At 39.2% G+C, this 18,745-nt stretch overlaps 2 protein-coding genes across 7 annotated transcripts in view; both read left to right on the plus strand.

Annotated features, from left to right (window-relative positions):
- stpg1 (sperm-tail PG-rich repeat containing 1) overlaps window positions 1-7,624 on the plus strand; it is an 11,155-nt gene extending 3,531 nt beyond the window's left edge. For both annotated transcript variants that reach the window (XM_026947325.3, XM_034307695.2), the window contains exons 6-9: window positions 512-617; window positions 999-1,167; window positions 1,367-1,557; window positions 1,822-7,624. In XM_026947325.3, the coding sequence (XP_026803126.3) occupies window positions 512-617; window positions 999-1,167; window positions 1,367-1,557; window positions 1,822-1,895 (540 nt within the window). In that variant the 3' untranslated portion in view covers window positions 1,896-7,624. The remainder of the gene's footprint in view (window positions 1-511; window positions 618-998; window positions 1,168-1,366; window positions 1,558-1,821) is intronic.
- A 1,012-nt stretch (window positions 7,625-8,636) lies between these two features.
- Window positions 8,637-18,745, plus strand: part of map7d1b (MAP7 domain containing 1b) — a 55,710-nt gene continuing 45,601 nt past the window's right edge. For all 5 annotated transcript variants that reach the window (XM_026947314.3, XM_026947315.3, XM_026947317.3 and 2 more), the window contains exon 1: window positions 8,637-9,037. In XM_026947314.3, the coding sequence (XP_026803115.3) occupies window positions 8,980-9,037 (58 nt within the window). In that variant the 5' untranslated portion in view covers window positions 8,637-8,979. The remainder of the gene's footprint in view (window positions 9,038-18,745) is intronic.

An 18,745-nucleotide genomic window follows, 5' to 3' on the forward strand; every position in this document is an offset into this window, starting at 1 on the left:
GAATGACTTCAATGGTATGAAATCAAACAAATCTGAAAGAAGTTATCATTAATTACTTATTAATTATTAATTCATTACTTATTCCTTACTAATTAATTATTAATTATTATTATTATTATTTTTGCATGGCTATTTATTAAGTCTCAGCACTTTAACTTTATTTATGAACGATATTTAAATGGAATCTGTACCGATTTCTGACTTCATATGAGTCTCTTGTCATGCATTACATTTAATTTAATTAAAAATAATTCATCTCTTGAAAAATTAGCGCATAATGTGGAGAAATTTCAATTAATTTGAATGCTTGAGCCCGCTCCTAGCCCCGCCCACTAATGCAAACCTTAACCTAAAAGCCCTTACATACTACACAAACATCTTTACACACACACACACACACATGCACAGAGTGAAGAGGCGTCAGTGCACATGCAATACACAGTTCAGAAACACAACATCATTGCATCCTGTGTGTGTGTGTGTGTGTGTGTGTGTGTGTGTGTGTCAGCAGGTGTGTTACAGTGGAGTGGAGGTGAACTCAGTCGTGTCAGCTCAGTCTGCTTTTCTCTCTAAAACCAGGCGCAGTCATGTTTATCCAGCGAGAGGCCCGTCTCCATGTCAGTGTCATTCCACTGAACTCACCACTCATTCAGCAAACCTCACTGATCCACGTTACAGTGTAACGCGTCAGGAGTAGGAAGGATAAAAAAGCAGGACGAGTCTTTCACATTCATTCATAAAAATGTTTAATCTTTTTCAAATTGCTGTTGTGTAAGAGGAATAAAACACTTCAGGACGCACCGTTAGAGGAAAATAATCCACTTCAGGCTGGTAGCATTACCTCCTCTTCATCACACTGCACTGTCGTTGATTATTTTCCTAAGACACCACACCCCTAAATTTTTATTCCTTACATATTGCATGCAGCTGTCTCTTCTGTGTTTTCTCTCTCTTTCTCTCTCTCTCTCTCTCTCTCTCTCTCTCTCTCCTCACTGCAGGTCATTACAGTGTGAAGGACACAGTGATCCAGAAAACCCCTAGAGCACCCTCATCCTGCTTCAAATCCACTTCTGCCAGGATACAGACTCTGGTGAAGAGTGAAGGCCCGGGACCAGGATCCTACAGTCCTTATAAAACTCCAGAACCTGTCAAGAGGATTATCTTACCGTAAGTGTGTTTTTAGAGCTACACACAGTTATTGGTGTCTGACACACTTTAAGCCACGCCTCCTACCTGAGCGTGACACCAAAACTGCGTGCTGAGGAAGTAACCGATGGAGCTATAACTGTTGTTTTGACACTTTCAGACTGTTCCTTTATGGATGTGTACGTGTTACACTTTAGCCGTGTGTGTGTGTGTGTTTCAGGAGAAGGCATTATTTAGGATTCTCAGCTCCTCCTCTGCTTCCTCCTAAAGCCCCTCCACTTCCCGGACCGGGTCATTATGACATCGTGAGCTACACCGGACCTCCCAAACACCTCACGGCCAGCGCAGCGTTCGTGTCCAGCACACGTAGGGAGACGTACCACACCAGAGGACACGACTTCCCGGGGCCAGGTGAGACTAACGGCTCTGTCTGTCTCTCTTAGTTTCAAACACAATGATAATAGTGTGTTAAATATGCTAATATAAACGTCAGATTGATGCACACAGTAGTTTGAAGTGTTTCGACATGCCACAATAGACATCAAATCTATATTAAATAGACATTTTCGCTCTCAGGATCATTATCACACATTTTTATTTGTATTGATACCTATATGACGGTGTGTGTATTGAAGTTTACCCTGATAAATGACGTGTCTCTTCTTTATCTTTTAGGGTCCTATGAGCTAGATGTCCCTACAAAGCGCTCATTCCTATACAATCATGCCAACATGTGGATACCAGCATAGAGACGAGCTTTTAGGAGAAAGACATTACAAAACTAAATCAAATCTTATATTGTTTGTAATTTATTTAGTGGCTTTTCACGTTCCGTATTCATAAGTGTTTACGAGGAAGAACAAACGGTGACTTGCTGATTGACCAACTGACTGAGTAACTGAGTAACTGGGTAACTGACTGACCAACTAACGGAGTAACTGACTGACTAACTGAGTAACTGACTGACTGACTGACTGACTGACTGACCAACTAACTGAGTAACTGACTGACTGTGTAACTGACTGACCCACTAACTGAGTAACTGACTGACCAACTAACTGAGTAGGTGACTGACTGTGTAACTGACTGACCCACTAACTGAGTAACTGACTGACTAACTGAGTAACTGACCAACTAACCGAGTAAGTGACTGACTGAGTAACTGACTGACTGAGTAACTGACCAACTAACTGAGTAGGTGACTGACTGAGTAACTGACTGACTGAGTAACTGACTGACCCACTAACTGAGTAACTGACTGACTGACTGAGTAACTGACCAACTAACTGGGTAACTGACTGACTGAGTAACTGACTGACTGACTGAGTAACTGACTGACTGACTGAGTAACTGACTGACTGACTTACTGAGTAACTGACTGACTGATGGTCTACCTGGCCAACTGACTAAATCACAGACTAATTGAGTAACTGAATAACTGACTGATGGACTGATTGACTTACCCTGAATATGGTACTATGTCAGAGATGTGAAACATTTCGCTGCCAGTTGTTCATTTTCCAATATGTTAGATTCATCATCCATTACTGTGGATGCAGAAATTAGCCTGTTGCTAAGCATAGACTAACAGCTGAAAGCCTGAGACTACTTTAAATCTGTTCCTGCTTAACAGCTGATCCTGGATCAGTTAGACTGGGTTGTGGGTTGGTACGAGAGACGACTAACGCACTGATTCTGGGTCAGTCGTGGAGCAGGTGGAGGAATTGGAGCTCAAAGCCACAGCAACTGTCGAGGACTCACTGAGGGCGTGGGTGTGTGCTTCAATGTGAGCAATGTGGAAGGACGAAAATCAACGCCACATGACTTTAAATACAAATTTAGACAGTTCCCTGCTATCAAAAGCCTCGATGCTGCTGGATGTTGTAACTGTAACGTCTAATGCTGTGGGCGTTAATCTCATGACTTCCTCCTTTCCAGTGATGACTCCTTGTTGCCAGTTTAACTCCAGATCCTTAGATCCTTCTCAGGGCTCTTACAACAGCGAGACACATTTACGCAACATCCACAATCCAAAAAATTTTTTTAACCTAGCAGTTGTCAGATATTTCTACAAATTGAATAAAACAGACCTGATTCAGATTTCTCACAGCTGTTAGTGCACGTCATGGGTGAGATCTGATTCAGAGTCACGGCAGCTGTTACTCAAGGCCCTTCCTACAGTAGAACAGATGCAGCATGGGCCTGAGTATCCAAACAGTCCTCACAGCAGAACGTGTGACACTTTCCATACCATAGAGATGAAAAGATCATGTGTTTTAAACAGATACAAAGACAGATACAGTACACTCCTGGGCAAAAAAAAAAAAGCCCAAATTGGCAAATATGAAGCTTTTAATGGTCTTAGGAACAAATTGTTGGTCAGATAATTAGCAAGAATGAAACAGATGCACTCCTGAGGCCTCCATTTGCTCGTTTCCTTTTGCTGCAGTGAATGATTTGTTTGGGGAAAAGCTAGAAACAGGGAAATTCACTTCTATAGTCTTCTTGTACGCAAAGGTAAAATTATGATAATGATTAAAATGTTTAATGTAAAATTCAAACTAATGCAAACTTAATATAAAATAAAATACATTTAAAAATAATAAAAGAAAAATAAAAAGCTGTCTGCAAGTTTACCCACAAGGCTTAAACATTTAAAGAAATCAAAGGGAAAAGCTATCCCATAGTAAGTTCCTTTATCTATTTGTTTAATTCTTGCTAATTTCCTGACTAATGATTTGTTGTTAAGACCATTAAACGCTTAATATTTTGCTATTTTGGGCTCGGCCCATTTTTTTTTGCCCAGGAATGTATACAGTAGAAACATTGGAGTGTCACCTGGACCCTTGTTTGAACCTGAAGTGACTTTAATTTGACGCTTTTCAGCAATCTTTTAAACTGATTTCATAACATGCTTACGTGAGAACCCCAGAGCAGTGTTCGCTCTGTGACCGTCACGCCACATCCTCAATATTCTCCACTGAAACAGAGCCTCTTTTCTCTCTGCACAGCTATCAGACGGAAGTAGCAGGGTTTTGATGCGAGTACGTAACGTTTACGTCACTATGGTAGATCCTCAGGCGTCTCAGCAGCACAGGTTTCCATTCTTTAATTCATGACCATCTATTTTCATCCCAGCAGCACCGGTGACATCAGAGACGAGCTCAGCAGCTGACACCTTCGTGCCCTCGAGTTATTTTCCGGTTATCCAGTTCTGTCTTTTGCTGTGGATTTCATGTGAATTCACCTCACCTCAGAGTAAACAGTAATGCATTCTGCAAGACTGCACATTACTCAGAAATCCCACATGATGTATAACATAAGTGTTTTTGCATTAAGGATTAGTAATTGTATTTTCATTCATTCATGTCCGGTAAGAGCTTTATCCTGGTCAGGATCGCGATGGATCCGGAGCTAATCCCGGGAATGCTAGGTGTGAGGTCAGAGGAAACCAGAGAACCCAGAGGAAACCCATATGGACACTATTATCCACAATTTAACACTCTATACTTACTTTATATACAATATAAGATGAAGTTATAAATGATTGAAGGGTGACGACCCTCAAAAAGTGGGTGGTGCTGGTGGTGCTGAGGCCAAACGAAGTTGACCCGGGACATAAAAATAAATAAATATATAATAAATTACTGACTGTTGAAAACCACTGAATCCATTAGCTCCTGATTTTAAAATGGAAACTGTTTGGCGAATACTTTTTGTTTTCCCTTTAAGCGGTGAAGTTCGCTGCTATGTTGGGGATACAGTCGTGTTCTTGTCCTGCAGTGTAAGAGTTTTCCTTATTCACATCTGCGATGATGTAATCAGCTATAAACTGGGCGCGAGTGCAGGGAATCCCCAACTTTCAGTTTATTCGAACATCAAATAGTGCTGAGGTCTGGTACTATAATTTGGTGGAAATATAAATCACAGCATGGCATCATGGTGATGGTTCCTCTCTGCTTTCTTTAGCCTCTCTGACATGAAATATAAGTCGAGACAAAATTGCCCTTCGAGATCTGTGCATTTCTCCACCAGGCGTTCATTTTCAGCTTTAAGTCAGTTAAAAGCCCTGTTCGGATTGGATTAGTTTATCAGAGGGACAACCTTAATACATCTTTTACATCTCCTCAGTGATACAACGCTCACATCTGGACTGCAATAAAATGCCCACAGGAGGAGCGAGTTTCTGAGAGGTTGTATTTCAAACCAAATGTTTGCGTCATGTAGTCATACGAGGCGCTGGAGTAGAGACGAGACGCCGGCTCTTATTTCAGTTTGGGGAGAACCAAAGTTCTAGCAGCAATTTGAAAATACAATAAAACAATAACCACAAAGTATATAAGAAGCGTCCATTTTTCATTTCACCACTCAGGAAGTGTTTAATATCTGGGAGGGGGCACTTATACGCTCGCTACGAGACTGAATACGGCAAGCGGCAGCAGTTAAACATCTTTTCTTTCCAACATGAGGCAACGTCCGGCCGGATGAGCGCTGAGGTTTGGTGAGAAACAGTATGTAATTCAGCCTGTAATATTCTCAGAGGAGGACGGAGAAAAACACCGACACGGCAAATCCAGATGGAAATAAAGTCACAGAGGAGCATCTGTAAAATAGGAAATTACCCAAGCACCCCTTGTACAGTTAATCCCGTCCAAATAGGGCTAATATCAGATTGGAGTGAAGTGGTGATGTCTGAGACCTGGATCGCCGAGCGATAATGTTAGCAGCATGTTTGTTGCATGTGGATCTCAAGGCAGAAATGGTTTTCACAGCCGTGAGTTCCCGTCCGAGTTCATCCGCCATTTTCTCTATTCATATAGCGCATCAATCATTTCACAAAAGCCTCACAGAGAAGCTACAGCTCCGAGCACTGTGTTATCTGCTCAGAGTTGTTCCGCTGATCCTCCTCATCGGATCTCGCTCGAGGCTTGCTCTCAAACTCAGACTCAAAATTTGTCGCAAATCTGAGACCGCTGTTAATATTTAGGACGTGACAGAAGTGCTGGAGTGCGAAATTTTTAACCAGACGTTGTATTTCTGTTTAAAGTAGAACACAAAATGCAGAAGTATGCATCATAACCCACCGTCCTCCTACCGGAAGTCCTGTGGTGGTTTGTTTTTATGTGTAGATTATTCATACATCTCAGACTCACTCTCATAAAGCCAGATGCTTAGGATAAAGCAATCGAAAAGAAAGGTCTGGAGTATAATGTTTTAATTGCTTTACACCACAGATAAAAGTGACTTCCTTTTTACAGCTCACTTTTTATTTGCCACATGGCGCCCATCTTTGCCCATCTGGTTTCTGCACTGTAGCTTTTTACACAAGCATTTACACACCACTGGAGCTTGTTTATAACCTCATACTGTAAGGAAGTCTGTTAGAGACGCCGAGTCTGTTAGAGAGCTCCACAAAGCCGTTTCAGGCGACGACACTGTGTGAGAATTTACACACACAGATTGTACGATGCTAAACTGGTGGCTATACGCTTTCATTACTTGTTAGCCTCATTAGCCTGTGGTACGAAACTTCACACACCAAGCATGCCTTTATGTATTAGGACTATATCTGAAGTGAAAGGGAAATTTCTTTTTCTTTCTTTCTTTCTTTCTTTCTTTCGCTGAACTGCTCCCTGTCTGAGGATTTGTAGTTTGACTACTTGCACTTTGACCCCACTGTTTTTTTTGTTTTGTTTTTTTTTTCCCAACAGAGACATATTGATTTGTACCTTTATTCAACACCATTATTTTGGTGACCTGCAAGTGCTATGCAAAATCATCACTGATATTTATTTTTCATTTTTAATGTGTGTAATTGCACAAAGAACGAAGAACGAAGAATATTCCAGCGATAACTCGTATCCAGAATATAATTTATACATCACATCACATCCATGTAGTATTACTTTTAATACTTAGCCCTTAAACAGGCATTTTTTTAGCAGCCTGAGCTTCATTCAATCATATTATCATATTATACATGTATATACTGTAATATACTGAGTGTGTGTGTGTGTGTGTGTGTGAGTTTCACATGATCCGATCTGGCCGTAATCATTTAATCAGCCTTAACAGAAAGCTCCTCAGGTGCAGGAAATGATAAAAGCATGTAATTATTAATTAAGCTTGTAACTATTTATTCTTTTATGATTTTTTTCAGTGTATGTATCTGTGAATAAAGAAATCTCCTGAGACTCGCTGCTAGATTAGCAGGAATAAAGGGTTAATTTTACAGAGTTGAGAAGTTCTGTATTTTTGCTTACAGCAGGTTTTCCTATACACTGATAGCAGGGATTATTATGTATAAAAGAGTACATATTTTGAAGTATATTTTGCACATTTTATAGAAGAAACAACTGATTTCACAGGATTCACATGAAAGCAGACTTCTGAAATTATGCTTTGGTTCTAAATAATTATAAATTAATATGTAATTGCTAATGTACAAGTGCATAAAACTCTAATAATGCCTTATAAGCTCTAATATTGTGCTGTTAATAATTCCTCAACAAATTATAATCCTGTTAAAATGGTTATAATGGTAAGTGCATAATATTTATAACTAATAATGACCTGTGAATAATTAGAAATCACCTGCAATATTTATTACCAATTTATAAAAAATTGTATTTTAAATGTGATTAAATAAAGTGATCAAATATATTAAATTATTCCTCATAAGTCTTAAGACATTATTAATTTTATTTCTCATAAAAGAAGTGTATTGTGATATATTTTATTAAATATTGCACTATTTAAATAGTAGAAAAAAAATTAATAGTAAAAAAAAAAAGATTTTACAGAAATAATGAAGTTAGAAATTATGCTTTGCCTAGAAATTATAACTATAAATAAATATGATTGGAAATGAATCAACATTTGTTTATAATTATATGGTTTTTTTAAAAAAATTTATTTATTCCTTTGAAATTGTGCACTGGTTTTTAATAACTATAAATAAACATATTATAATAATAAACAAACAGATAAACAGATAGTGGGAAAGAGGGTCATTTGTGATTGAGTGAACATTCTTTAGAGGAAAAAACAAATGAAAATTCTGTCATATTAAATATAAAATAAAAAAAAAAATCATTATTTTACTTCACTTATTTTGCCAGATTTTGTAAAAAGACGTCTAAAATCGTGCAGAGTTTCACTTTTAAACATCACAACATGACATCAAGTCCTTTCTATTTTTGCCCAAGTGAAGAATTTCTTCCACTGCTGCTGGAACAGAGAAGAACAGACTTTCTAAAGGGGGATTCGTGTAACTCCTGTATGATTAGTTTCCTTATTTGCAGAAAAAATAAAGCATAAAAACTCAAAAAGTTGTTAAAATTATCTTTTTGTTATATCTGTTCACCGTTTAACAGCGTTTAGGAAGGTGTTTCTTTTGGCTGTGGGATTTTTATGACCATGTTCCCCCCCTGTGTTTCCTGGGCGAATGGTAGAGTCCGGTATAGATCTGCTGTTCCTCTGAGCAGACTCATTGCGGCGGGGTTGGCGGGGTAACGGCGAGGGAGATTATTTCTGTCTGTTTTTGTTTTTATATCTCTATTTTTACGTATATTTGATAAAATAACAAGAGTCATTTTTAATTTCCCGAACTAGGACGGTTTATTGTTAGATTATCCGGGGATAAATCTGTGTCTGCTCCACTGTAGAAGGCTGGAAGAGCTGCTTTTGTTCGTGGCTGAGGTTTTCTTTTCTTTTTTTGGGGGGATTGACTGATGGAATGACGGAGTGTGCAGAGGAAGAGCAGAGAGCTTGAACACACACACACACACACACACACACTCACAGTGAGAGTGAGAGAGAGAGAGAGAGAAAATGGAGAACAGAGATCTGGAGAGGAGCCTGCAGGAGAAGCTGACTCTGACTGAGAAAGGTAAGTGCCTGGGAGCTCCTCAAGCTCTCAGAAGATAAAGGAGCAGAAATGGCACTTTAACACTCTCACTTCCATTTCCATTTTCTTTTCTTAACTCACAGCTCATGTCATGTCCTTGCCCTGGCTCCGAGATTCCTCCAGCATGGACATACTCTTATAATAAATCCTGAAATAACAGTAACAGGAGTCTGGGACACACCCTGGGACTGGGGTATTGTGTGCCAGAGGTTAATGTGTTTATTTAACAGCTGGAATAAACAAGCTGCTGTGTGACACACACACACACACACACGCATACACACACTGGGTTTTCCTACTTTACATTTCCCCTTATACGTATTATACTTTTATATGAATATATTGTGGTTAGGGGCCCAAGCACCAAGTGGTAGGAACCTCTTTTCTTCTTCTTCTTCTTCTTCTTCTTCTTCTTCTTCTTCAGTGGTGAACAGGCCCAAATATTTGCCTGCCATGTTGCCATGTTCCCTCTTGTCATTTACATTTTGTTTAATATTAATAGGGGTCCAAGCACCAAGTGGTAGGAACCCCTCTTCTTCTTCTTCTTCTTCTTCTTCTTCTTCTTCATTATCCTCTCCTAGCTTTCTTTCGTATCCTTTACATTTTGTTTATTAGGAGTCCAATCATTTATCATCTTCTTCTTCTTCTTCTTCTTCTTGGTGGACAGATCCTCTCATATCTTTCATATCATTTACGTTTTGTTTATTATTATAGGAGCCCAATCATTTGACTTCTTTTTCTTCTTCTTCTTCTTCTATTTATATTATTATTATAGCTATTAATTCTGTTTCACTGCAGATCTATGCCTCTACCTAAACACTTCGCCAAACATCTAAAAAAAAGTCCTCAATGCAGCTTGTAATGACCTTTAATTCAGCCTATGAATGCAGTAAAGCCTTTGAGAAAATCAAAATCCAAATCTCTTGGTCTGGAACTGGCTGATTTAACCCACTGCTTTGGCGTTGTTGGTTTTTGGAGATGGTGCGTCTCATGAAATAGCTAATTTGTAACATTTGTACACACTCACGGACAGTATACTGTATATTTTGTGTACTTAAATTAGGGGTCCAAGCACTCTATAGTGGAAATCTTCTTCTTCTCCTTCTTCTTCTTCTTGTATAGATTAATTTCACCATGATGGTTTCATACCTCTTGATCTATAGACAGAAAGCATGTAGCCAAACAGTCAGATCATCTTGTATTGTGTTGACAAAGAAATTCCCATGGAGCGCTTTATAATCATGTAAACAAGTAGAGTAGTAGTACACAAGCTTACTAACTTCTCATATTTTGATAAAAATGTACATTTTGCATCAATGTTGTCATGTTATATAGACTAACTTCACATTTGAGAGACACTTCTGTGCATTTTTTGGTCCAGATTACAGTGTACGTATAAGCTGCAGAGTTTTTCTCTCCATTTCTTATGTTATTATTAGGGGCCCAAGCACTCGATGCTTCTGTTTTGTCTGTTATAATTATAATAATAACTGTTATTAGTTCTTTTATTGAGAAGGGCTAGCGTACTGTATGCAGGCTGTAATTTGAGCCATGTTGTGTGCAAATCCAGGATTGAGGGAAACCACGATTGAGGGAAAGAGTCGTTCATTCAGATTTTGACATTGAAATAAGGACGACCCGACAGACGCTGTCAGCGTTAAGCATGTGACCCGCGGTCACGTGTAGCAGGACGACGTTTTTGCCCATCAGCCGGCTGTAATTTGAAGGATGCTGACGTTGCGTATCTCTGAATTAATGCACCAGAGACATGCTCGTTCATCTGAACGAGAGATGAGAGATGTGACCGCTACGTCCTCGCTCTCGCTGCAGTCACAGCGTCGTTTAGACATTTTTCTGATCTTTAATCAGGCTTCTAGGAAACCGAACCCACGTGGTGGATACCCGGGAATATGATACCAGCATGTATTTGTTGAAGGAGTGCATGAAGATCAGTGCGCACTCTGAGTGTTTTAACGCGAGGATCTGCCCGAGGGGAGACGTGAGGGATAGACGTGTCTCTCACACACACACACACACACACACACACAGAGGACAAAAACACATTCCTTCTCCATGACTCTGTCGAAAGCAGACCTGCTTTCACAAAAGGCTCTTATCATCATATACCATGGGCTTTACGTCTTTTTAAGAAAAAAATTTTGTGTGTGTGCGTTATGTTTCGTTCTCGGTTGCTCCTAAATCCTGCCTTTGATTACATTAATGGTAATGATCAGGACACACGGACCTGCAGCTGTTTGCAGCGTTTTGCATATGATAAAACATCTCTCCCTGACTGAATTGTGAGAAAATGACCTTAAACCTAAAACGCCAAGATCAATTTCTCATCCTACATTTATTAATATGAGCGTGTCTTACATGCTTATAACTGTTTATAACACTGCTATGCACACACATACACACACACACACACACACACACACAGCATGTCTCTTTGTTATCGATTTGATGCTATATTTTGGAATGCATTTCTGTTTCTCGCTGTGTTGCTCTCGACTTGCGATCTGGGCAAATCATTGCGAATAGACGATTATATAATACTGTGACAGGCATAAGGACGACCTTAAACTCTCTCTAAGCACGCAGTCTAGTTACAGTAACAGCATTTCACACATTTGAAAGATTCATTCGTGTGTATTTTATGGCCAGTGTGTATTTTTGTCCATATAACTAGCTTGATATCATGATACAATGTACAACTTGTATTATTATTATTATTGTTATTATTATTATTATTATTAGGGGCCCAAGCACTCGATGAGAATCTTCATCGGATTTTGATTTTGATATGAAAGATACGTCTCTTTAAACTGTGCGTTCGTTTCCTGTGTATGTTTGCAACACGTAGCCACGATTTATTTTAAAAAATGACATTTACATTGTGATTGTATTTATTTTAGTTATGAAGTAGTAACTAGTGAATTCATTTCGGCGGTGATTAGCGGAAATGGAAACTAACAAACACACACACACAGAGACACACAAAAAGAAAACCTGAATTGGAGCAACATCTAGGACGCTTCTGCTCACATTCTCATTTTAAATGTTCGTGTAATAATTTATGCCCAATATTTAATCATAGTTTACGATATTATCTCTATATAGTATTAAACGTAATGAGTTATAGTTTCCTACGTCTCATTAGGCTGCATTCTGACTATTAAAAAAAAACAGAATATTGGTATATTGGTATTGCTTTATAATTCTTGTCCAAAATAAGATATTTGCTTTATTTAGCAACATAAAGTGTTTGCAAGTTTGTCCTTTTTGTCCAAAGTGGTTCTTTTTCGGAGAAGGTTCCAAGTAGGCCACATTTTAAAAAAAAAGAAGCTAGAAATATCACCCATTTAAACAAACTTTGAGGAACGCTTTTTACCCTAAGAGTGTATGTTAGAAGACACCTGTTTGATTCGGTGTTCTGAATTTCAGGAGTGCAGTACTCAAATATTCAAAATGTAGGAGAGTCCATGATGAGAAAATAAAAAAAAAAAAAATCTAATCTGACCTTTAGCTTGTTAGCTCACATTCTTGTTCAGATTGTGCATGACTGATCTGAAATTCATCTGTATCAGTATCCTTCAGTGCAGCGACTTTTTCCTGCCTCCGATTTTTTTTGATTTTTTTGACACTGCAGAGGCAGGATGAAAAAAAGACAACCATTTATCATTGTGCATGTCAGGGGGAGCACAAACTTTGCGCTCAACAGAGCAGTCACTTCCTCTATTCCTGACTCAAGCTTAAATAAATACGGCCTCATGCCTGAGCCCGAATTTGAATTATCTCCATCTTCGCTTCATCTAACGAACAAGCTGGTGGTGTAGCGCTGGAGGATGTGAATCAAAGCTTGAATAGTTTCTTGTCTCTGATTTATTGGTGTTCGTATTTAGACATGTCTCGGTCTTGGGCTTTGGTGTCACTAAGTATGGGCTTGGGCTTGGACAATATCTGTGTTGTCTTTTCTTTTCTCATGCATGAAGTTTAGGGGCACAGTGGCTTAGTGCTTAGCATGCTTGCCTTGCACCTCTAGGGCTCAGGGTTCAATTCCTGCCTAGATGGATGAATGCACAAAGTTTGATAAGAAGTAATTTCTTTTTCATGCGTGAATGAAGCTGACTAGCTGAAGTAAAGGCTCAGCCTCAAAAAGAGTTTGATGGTTTGTGGCATCTTACCCACTTAAGTCTCGATCTCAGCTGGTCTTGGACTTGTCTTGCTGACTGCAGGTTAGAATCTAGATCTGACTCCATGTTTGTTTTGGAACCGCCCACTTTTCCACAAATCAATCAACAGCACACATATGCAGTTTCACTCAGAAAAATGTTCGCTTCACACTGATGATTGTAGATCAGTGTTTTTCCTTCCACAATAATTTAGCAATTTTGCAGACTTGAAGGGCCGATGTGTTTAGGGTAAATTAAACACTTCTCACAGCCTCAACGACTGACTCGTGAGCTGCAAGTAGAAACAAATATGTGGAACCAAAAAACATGGATAATGTTTCACAGTTGGGGAAAACAAAGAAACACACCAGAGTCTGTCACTCATGTTGGTAGCTGATAAATCTCTTCGCTTCTCATTTGCATACATTAAACTTTGCTCCAAACTTTGCATACGTAACTGTCGCTTCACTTCCTGTTGCTGGAAATCACCCGATTTCATAAATGGTTTTTTGATGTTTGTTCAGTTTATTGTGTTATGCACAGTTGGTTCTTCTTCAAGTTTCTTGTAAAACTATAGAACAGAGGGTTTCCTTTTTGAAAAAGCAGAGCTAGAATCGTATAAAAACCCTGGAGGAACATTTCTTGTGGCTTCAGAGGAAGGAGAGTGACAGAATTCCTGGTGGACAGATGTGTTTGCAGTATTCCAGGATTCCCAGAACTGTGCACTTCCCAAACGTCTCACAAATGACCGGCGGGATGTTAGCGCACAACCAATCAAAGATAGCCTAGCAGGGAATTTCCACTGAAATGCATAACACACAAGATAGCAGACGACTTCACCCAAGTGTGTGTGTGTGTGTGTGTGTGTGTGTAATAACCATCTCAGTCTGATAATCTTATACACCTATAAAGGCAGACCAGTAATTATGCGCTGTACTCCATCATCAGTGGCTTTATGTGTGTTTGTGTTTGTGAGACTCGTCCAAGACCGGACTTGTTCAAAGAGATACCTTTCGCATGTAATAACAGGAAGAGAAGTCTCTCTCTCTCTCTCTCTCTCTCTCTCTCACACACACACACAAACACACACACATTTTACTAAGACCTTTGATCCATTGCACTGGTGTTATGGCCGTATGGTAAATATTAAGGAATAAAACAATCGTTACAGGAAAATAATCAAGGACAGCGTGGTGTGATGAAGCATGGTTACTGTTACTATCCTGAAGTTGATTATTTTCCTACAACAGCACGTCCCCGAGTGTTTTATTCCTTTTATACCACAACAATTTGTCGACATTTACAATGTTTAATATATTAAAGAAAGACTCGTCATACTTTTTCTCCATTTGTACTTACATTTACGTCCATGAAACAAGTTAGTTCCCTTTTATTGCAGCTATAAACAGTCACTCCAGCATCAGCTTCTCTTTTTTGTCTGTATTGAAGTTAATAATAATAAAAAAATCCACAGCTTGTCGTCTTTTGTTACAGAGAAACCGCAAAAACGTAAACCGAAGATGTCAGAAAACTAAATATCCTCTGACTGTTACAAAGCGCTGACACTGGAGACTCCTTCCATAAATGTTACATAAACATCTCCTTACAGGAAACTTCACCTTAGCACTGATTACACACGTTTTTCTTGCTTTTTATTAAAGCAACTCCCTGTGAATGAGCGGTTGCTATAGAAACGATAGCACACGTCAGTATAAACCTGTGATTTGCAGCTGTGCTAGTGTTCGAGCCGCAGTTAGAGAAAATTAATCAACACCTCCTGACCAATCAGAATCCAGAATCTAGCAGTGCTGTGGAGTAATCACTGGTGAGATATATTGTGCATGAAAATGGATAAAAGACAGATTTCTTAAGACTTCCTGTGTGTAGCGCGTCCTCCTCGGTGGAAGCCACAGGAAGCAGGAGTCCATTTTGTACCGCGGCGTTTCAGGAATGCACAGTCAATACCCGAGCCTCTGTAAAACACATCGTCATGTCTTATAATATGTTCCTCCTCCTCCTCGTCCCCCTTCTCCTCCTCCTCCTCCTCCTCGTCCTCATCCTCCTCCTCTCCGAGCTCTCACAGTTCCTGATGAAACATTTCCTGGCTGCGTTTCCAGACTGCATGACCAGTTGGAAATTCGAGTCTCTGGGCTAAAGGTCTAACTCAGCACACATCTGACTCGCTACGTCACTGTACTGAGATTATACTGTCCAGTTATCCACTGATATAAGTGTACGCTGCAGAGTGGGTGCAAAAGTTTGTACACCCTTAAGGAAATGTAATTTCATGCCAACATGATTGTTCGGTTTTATACATCATTCCGTCCTTATCACAAGTAACAAAAAATGGACAAACAGTTCATGGTAAACCATTTGCCAAAAGTTTGTACCCCCCTTTCTGAATGCGATATGAAATATTCTCCACTTTTCTTTTTTTTTGCCTTTATCACTACCTCTGATCTTTTATAGCTGCCAGGTAGCTTTTAGATTTTAGATGTCTGTCCTTCATTAAATTAGATCCCAAGACTTCAAGGGTCATGACTAGGGGTAGGCGATATGTAAGGAATAAAACACTCCGTGTCATGCTGTTATAGGAAAATAATCAGTGACAGAGTGGTGTGATGAAGTGGAGGCACATTTACCAACCTGAAGTGGAGTATTTTCCTATTACGTCCCAGAGTGTTTTATTCCACTTATACCACAGCAATTTGCCAGCGATTACAATTCCGATTACAAAATACTATACTATACTAAAAAAGATACTTTTTTTATCCATTTATAGTTACATTTAACGTTGTGGAAAGCCACTTACGTTATAGTTTCCTCCCCAGCAACTCTTTTTCTCTCTATTGATGTCAATAAGCTTTACCTCTGACTGTTACAAAGTGCCGACACTGGAGACTCCTTCCATTAATGTTACAATTTATGGCTGTACAAGTCCCTGTTTAAGCTGTTACTATCGAAACGATAACGTTAATATAAACCTCTGATTTGCAGCTGCACTACTGTCAGAGCTGGTGTTTAGAAAACGAATCATCTTAAACCTTCTGGCCAATCACAGTGCGACCAATCACGATACTCGAAGACATCACAGTACACAATAATTTTTGAGATGTAGATTTGCTCAGGATTTGTTAACAGATGAGTAAGAGCAGTCGCTTTTACAAAAGAAATGGAGGAGCAATTAAACAATTGGTACAAATTTATACCGAAATCTGACGATAATGATGTCATTATATCACGATAACGATGTCATATCGTCATATCACGTCTACACAAGTTTGATGTATTGCTTTTAGTTATTTTCAGACTATTTCTAGATATTTGATTTGTCTTGCTGCCAAGCACACGTCATTTTTAAGGAAAATAGTTTTATTTGATATGAAGCCTTTCTAAAAATAATTTTATAATGATTTTATTTTTAGGATAATTGCATTAGGAGAATATATAAAGCACTCTTTTACACTACATTGTAAATATATTGATTATTTACATTTTTTTTAAAGTTTACATTAATTAGATGCAGTGCATTATGGGATTACAGGAGTAAAGTCAAGAGTAAATAGAGTGCGCTATGCTGGTATTTTTTTTCAGGCAGACTTATTAAACTCGATCACTAGTGCACTACGTAGTGAACAGGGTTTAGGACGCAACCTGAGCTGGTATGAAACTGGAACAAACCATTTCCAAGCAGACGGGGGTGGGGGAGGATCTGATCATGTGACAATGCAGACAATGACAACACCATGCTGACGTGTTCACCAACACACCTTGGTAACAACAGTTACAACAGTTTAACAACAGTTCACAACTCCGGAGCCCCGGAGTCAGATTACGTCACACGTGTGAGTCACGCATGGTGTTTAAACAGCGGAGAATTTCACCCAGCTCAGGAGAACTGCTGAAGAACCTGAGAAAGCTAATGGTAGGATCGACAGACCTCCAATAATTCCCCCACAAGGACAGAACTTTTTATTGCCCCCTTTTATCACCCCCATTTGACCCTCATTACGCACCTGTTAATGAGCCGAGTCAGGAGGGACGGGTCTCAGCTGCGCCGCATGTCGTCCATCACCGCCGTCTCGAGCCAGCTGACTGCATTCCCGACTCTGGAGGATTGGACTGGGCTAAAGATCTGAAAAACATGATGAACCCTGTTTCCTGCAAGCATCATGGCTTTACTTTAATTTTATTTAATCTTATCTAATTTCATCTAATTTAATTTTTATTTTTATTTTATTTTTCATTTTACAGCACATATAAATAATTAAGAATACAGTTAAGTAATTTAGGACACAAACTTAGATGAAATAAATAAACAATTAAAGGACCAGTTTGTGATTTTCAGGGCCCTGCATTATGTATATGATGAGAATAGCCCCATGTCCTGTGTTGCCTTGTGAGTTGCCTTTTTAGGAAAAAGGGGTGGAGCAAATTAATTACTTGATTATTACAAGTCTATAAACACTTTTGAACGTTACAGACTGCACCTTTAACCACATTTATAGAAAGAACCACATTATAGAATAGAAAGCAAAAAAAAAAAAAGTCGAGTTTTCTGTGAGGAGACGTTTATGTAACGTTTATGGAAGGAGTCTCCAGTGTCAGCGCTTTGTAACAGTCAGAGGTAAAGCTGGAGCTTTCAGGACAGCGGAGGTTACACTTATTGTGGTTTCTCGGTAGCATGAAAAGCTGTGGGTTTTTTTTATATAATAACTTCAAGAGAGAAAAACGAGGCTGGTGACGGAACTTCTTTCACAGATGTTCCACAACACTCGATGTAACTATAAATGGATAAAAAGTAGAACATAATAAGTAACAGCATGACAAATTGCTGAGGTGTAAAAGGAGTAAAACACTTTTACAGGATAATAATCAGCAGTGAAGTTTGAACAGTAACTCTGCTTCATCACACCACCCCGTCGTTGATTATTTTCCTATAACAGCACGACATGGAGTGATTTACTCCTCACTTATTATTTCACCAGCTGGCCTGGTGGGCTTGGTACTAAATTTATGATTTGAGCAAACCAGCTTTGAGTAAAAACAACAAGCAAACATTAAAAAAGTATTAAAATGCAACTACGTGCTTCACAGTTGTGCAGTTTTTTAGATATACAACATAACATTCAGCGCTTATTGCTTCATTTCAGACTGTTGTCTAAAGTTTGTGCAGTTTTAGGTCGGAATGAGCCGAACTGTTGATCCACCAGCGCCGTGATAAAATAAAGCAGGCCGAGGAGGAAGCAGGAAATCGCTTCCTATTTTTGTTCCTCACGTGTCTGTTTTTGGTCACAGCAGTAGGCCTGGGTGGACAGGAACGAGAGAGTGGAAAAAGGAAGGGCCAATTTAAATTTTTCAGGAATATACATTAAGGAGAAAGAGAGAGAGAAGAAAGAAAAGAAGAGAAGCAGGTTTTCTCTCCGAGTCGTACCACGTCAGCGCTCGGCTCTTCGCTGGGATGTAAAGGGTCTCGCAGGAAGCTGAGGAAACATCCGTCCGGCCGCTCAAGGAC

This window comes from Pangasianodon hypophthalmus, chromosome 9 (genome assembly GCF_027358585.1).
Source record: "Pangasianodon hypophthalmus isolate fPanHyp1 chromosome 9, fPanHyp1.pri, whole genome shotgun sequence".
In the NCBI taxonomy this organism is placed as follows: Eukaryota; Metazoa; Chordata; class Actinopteri; order Siluriformes; family Pangasiidae; genus Pangasianodon; species Pangasianodon hypophthalmus.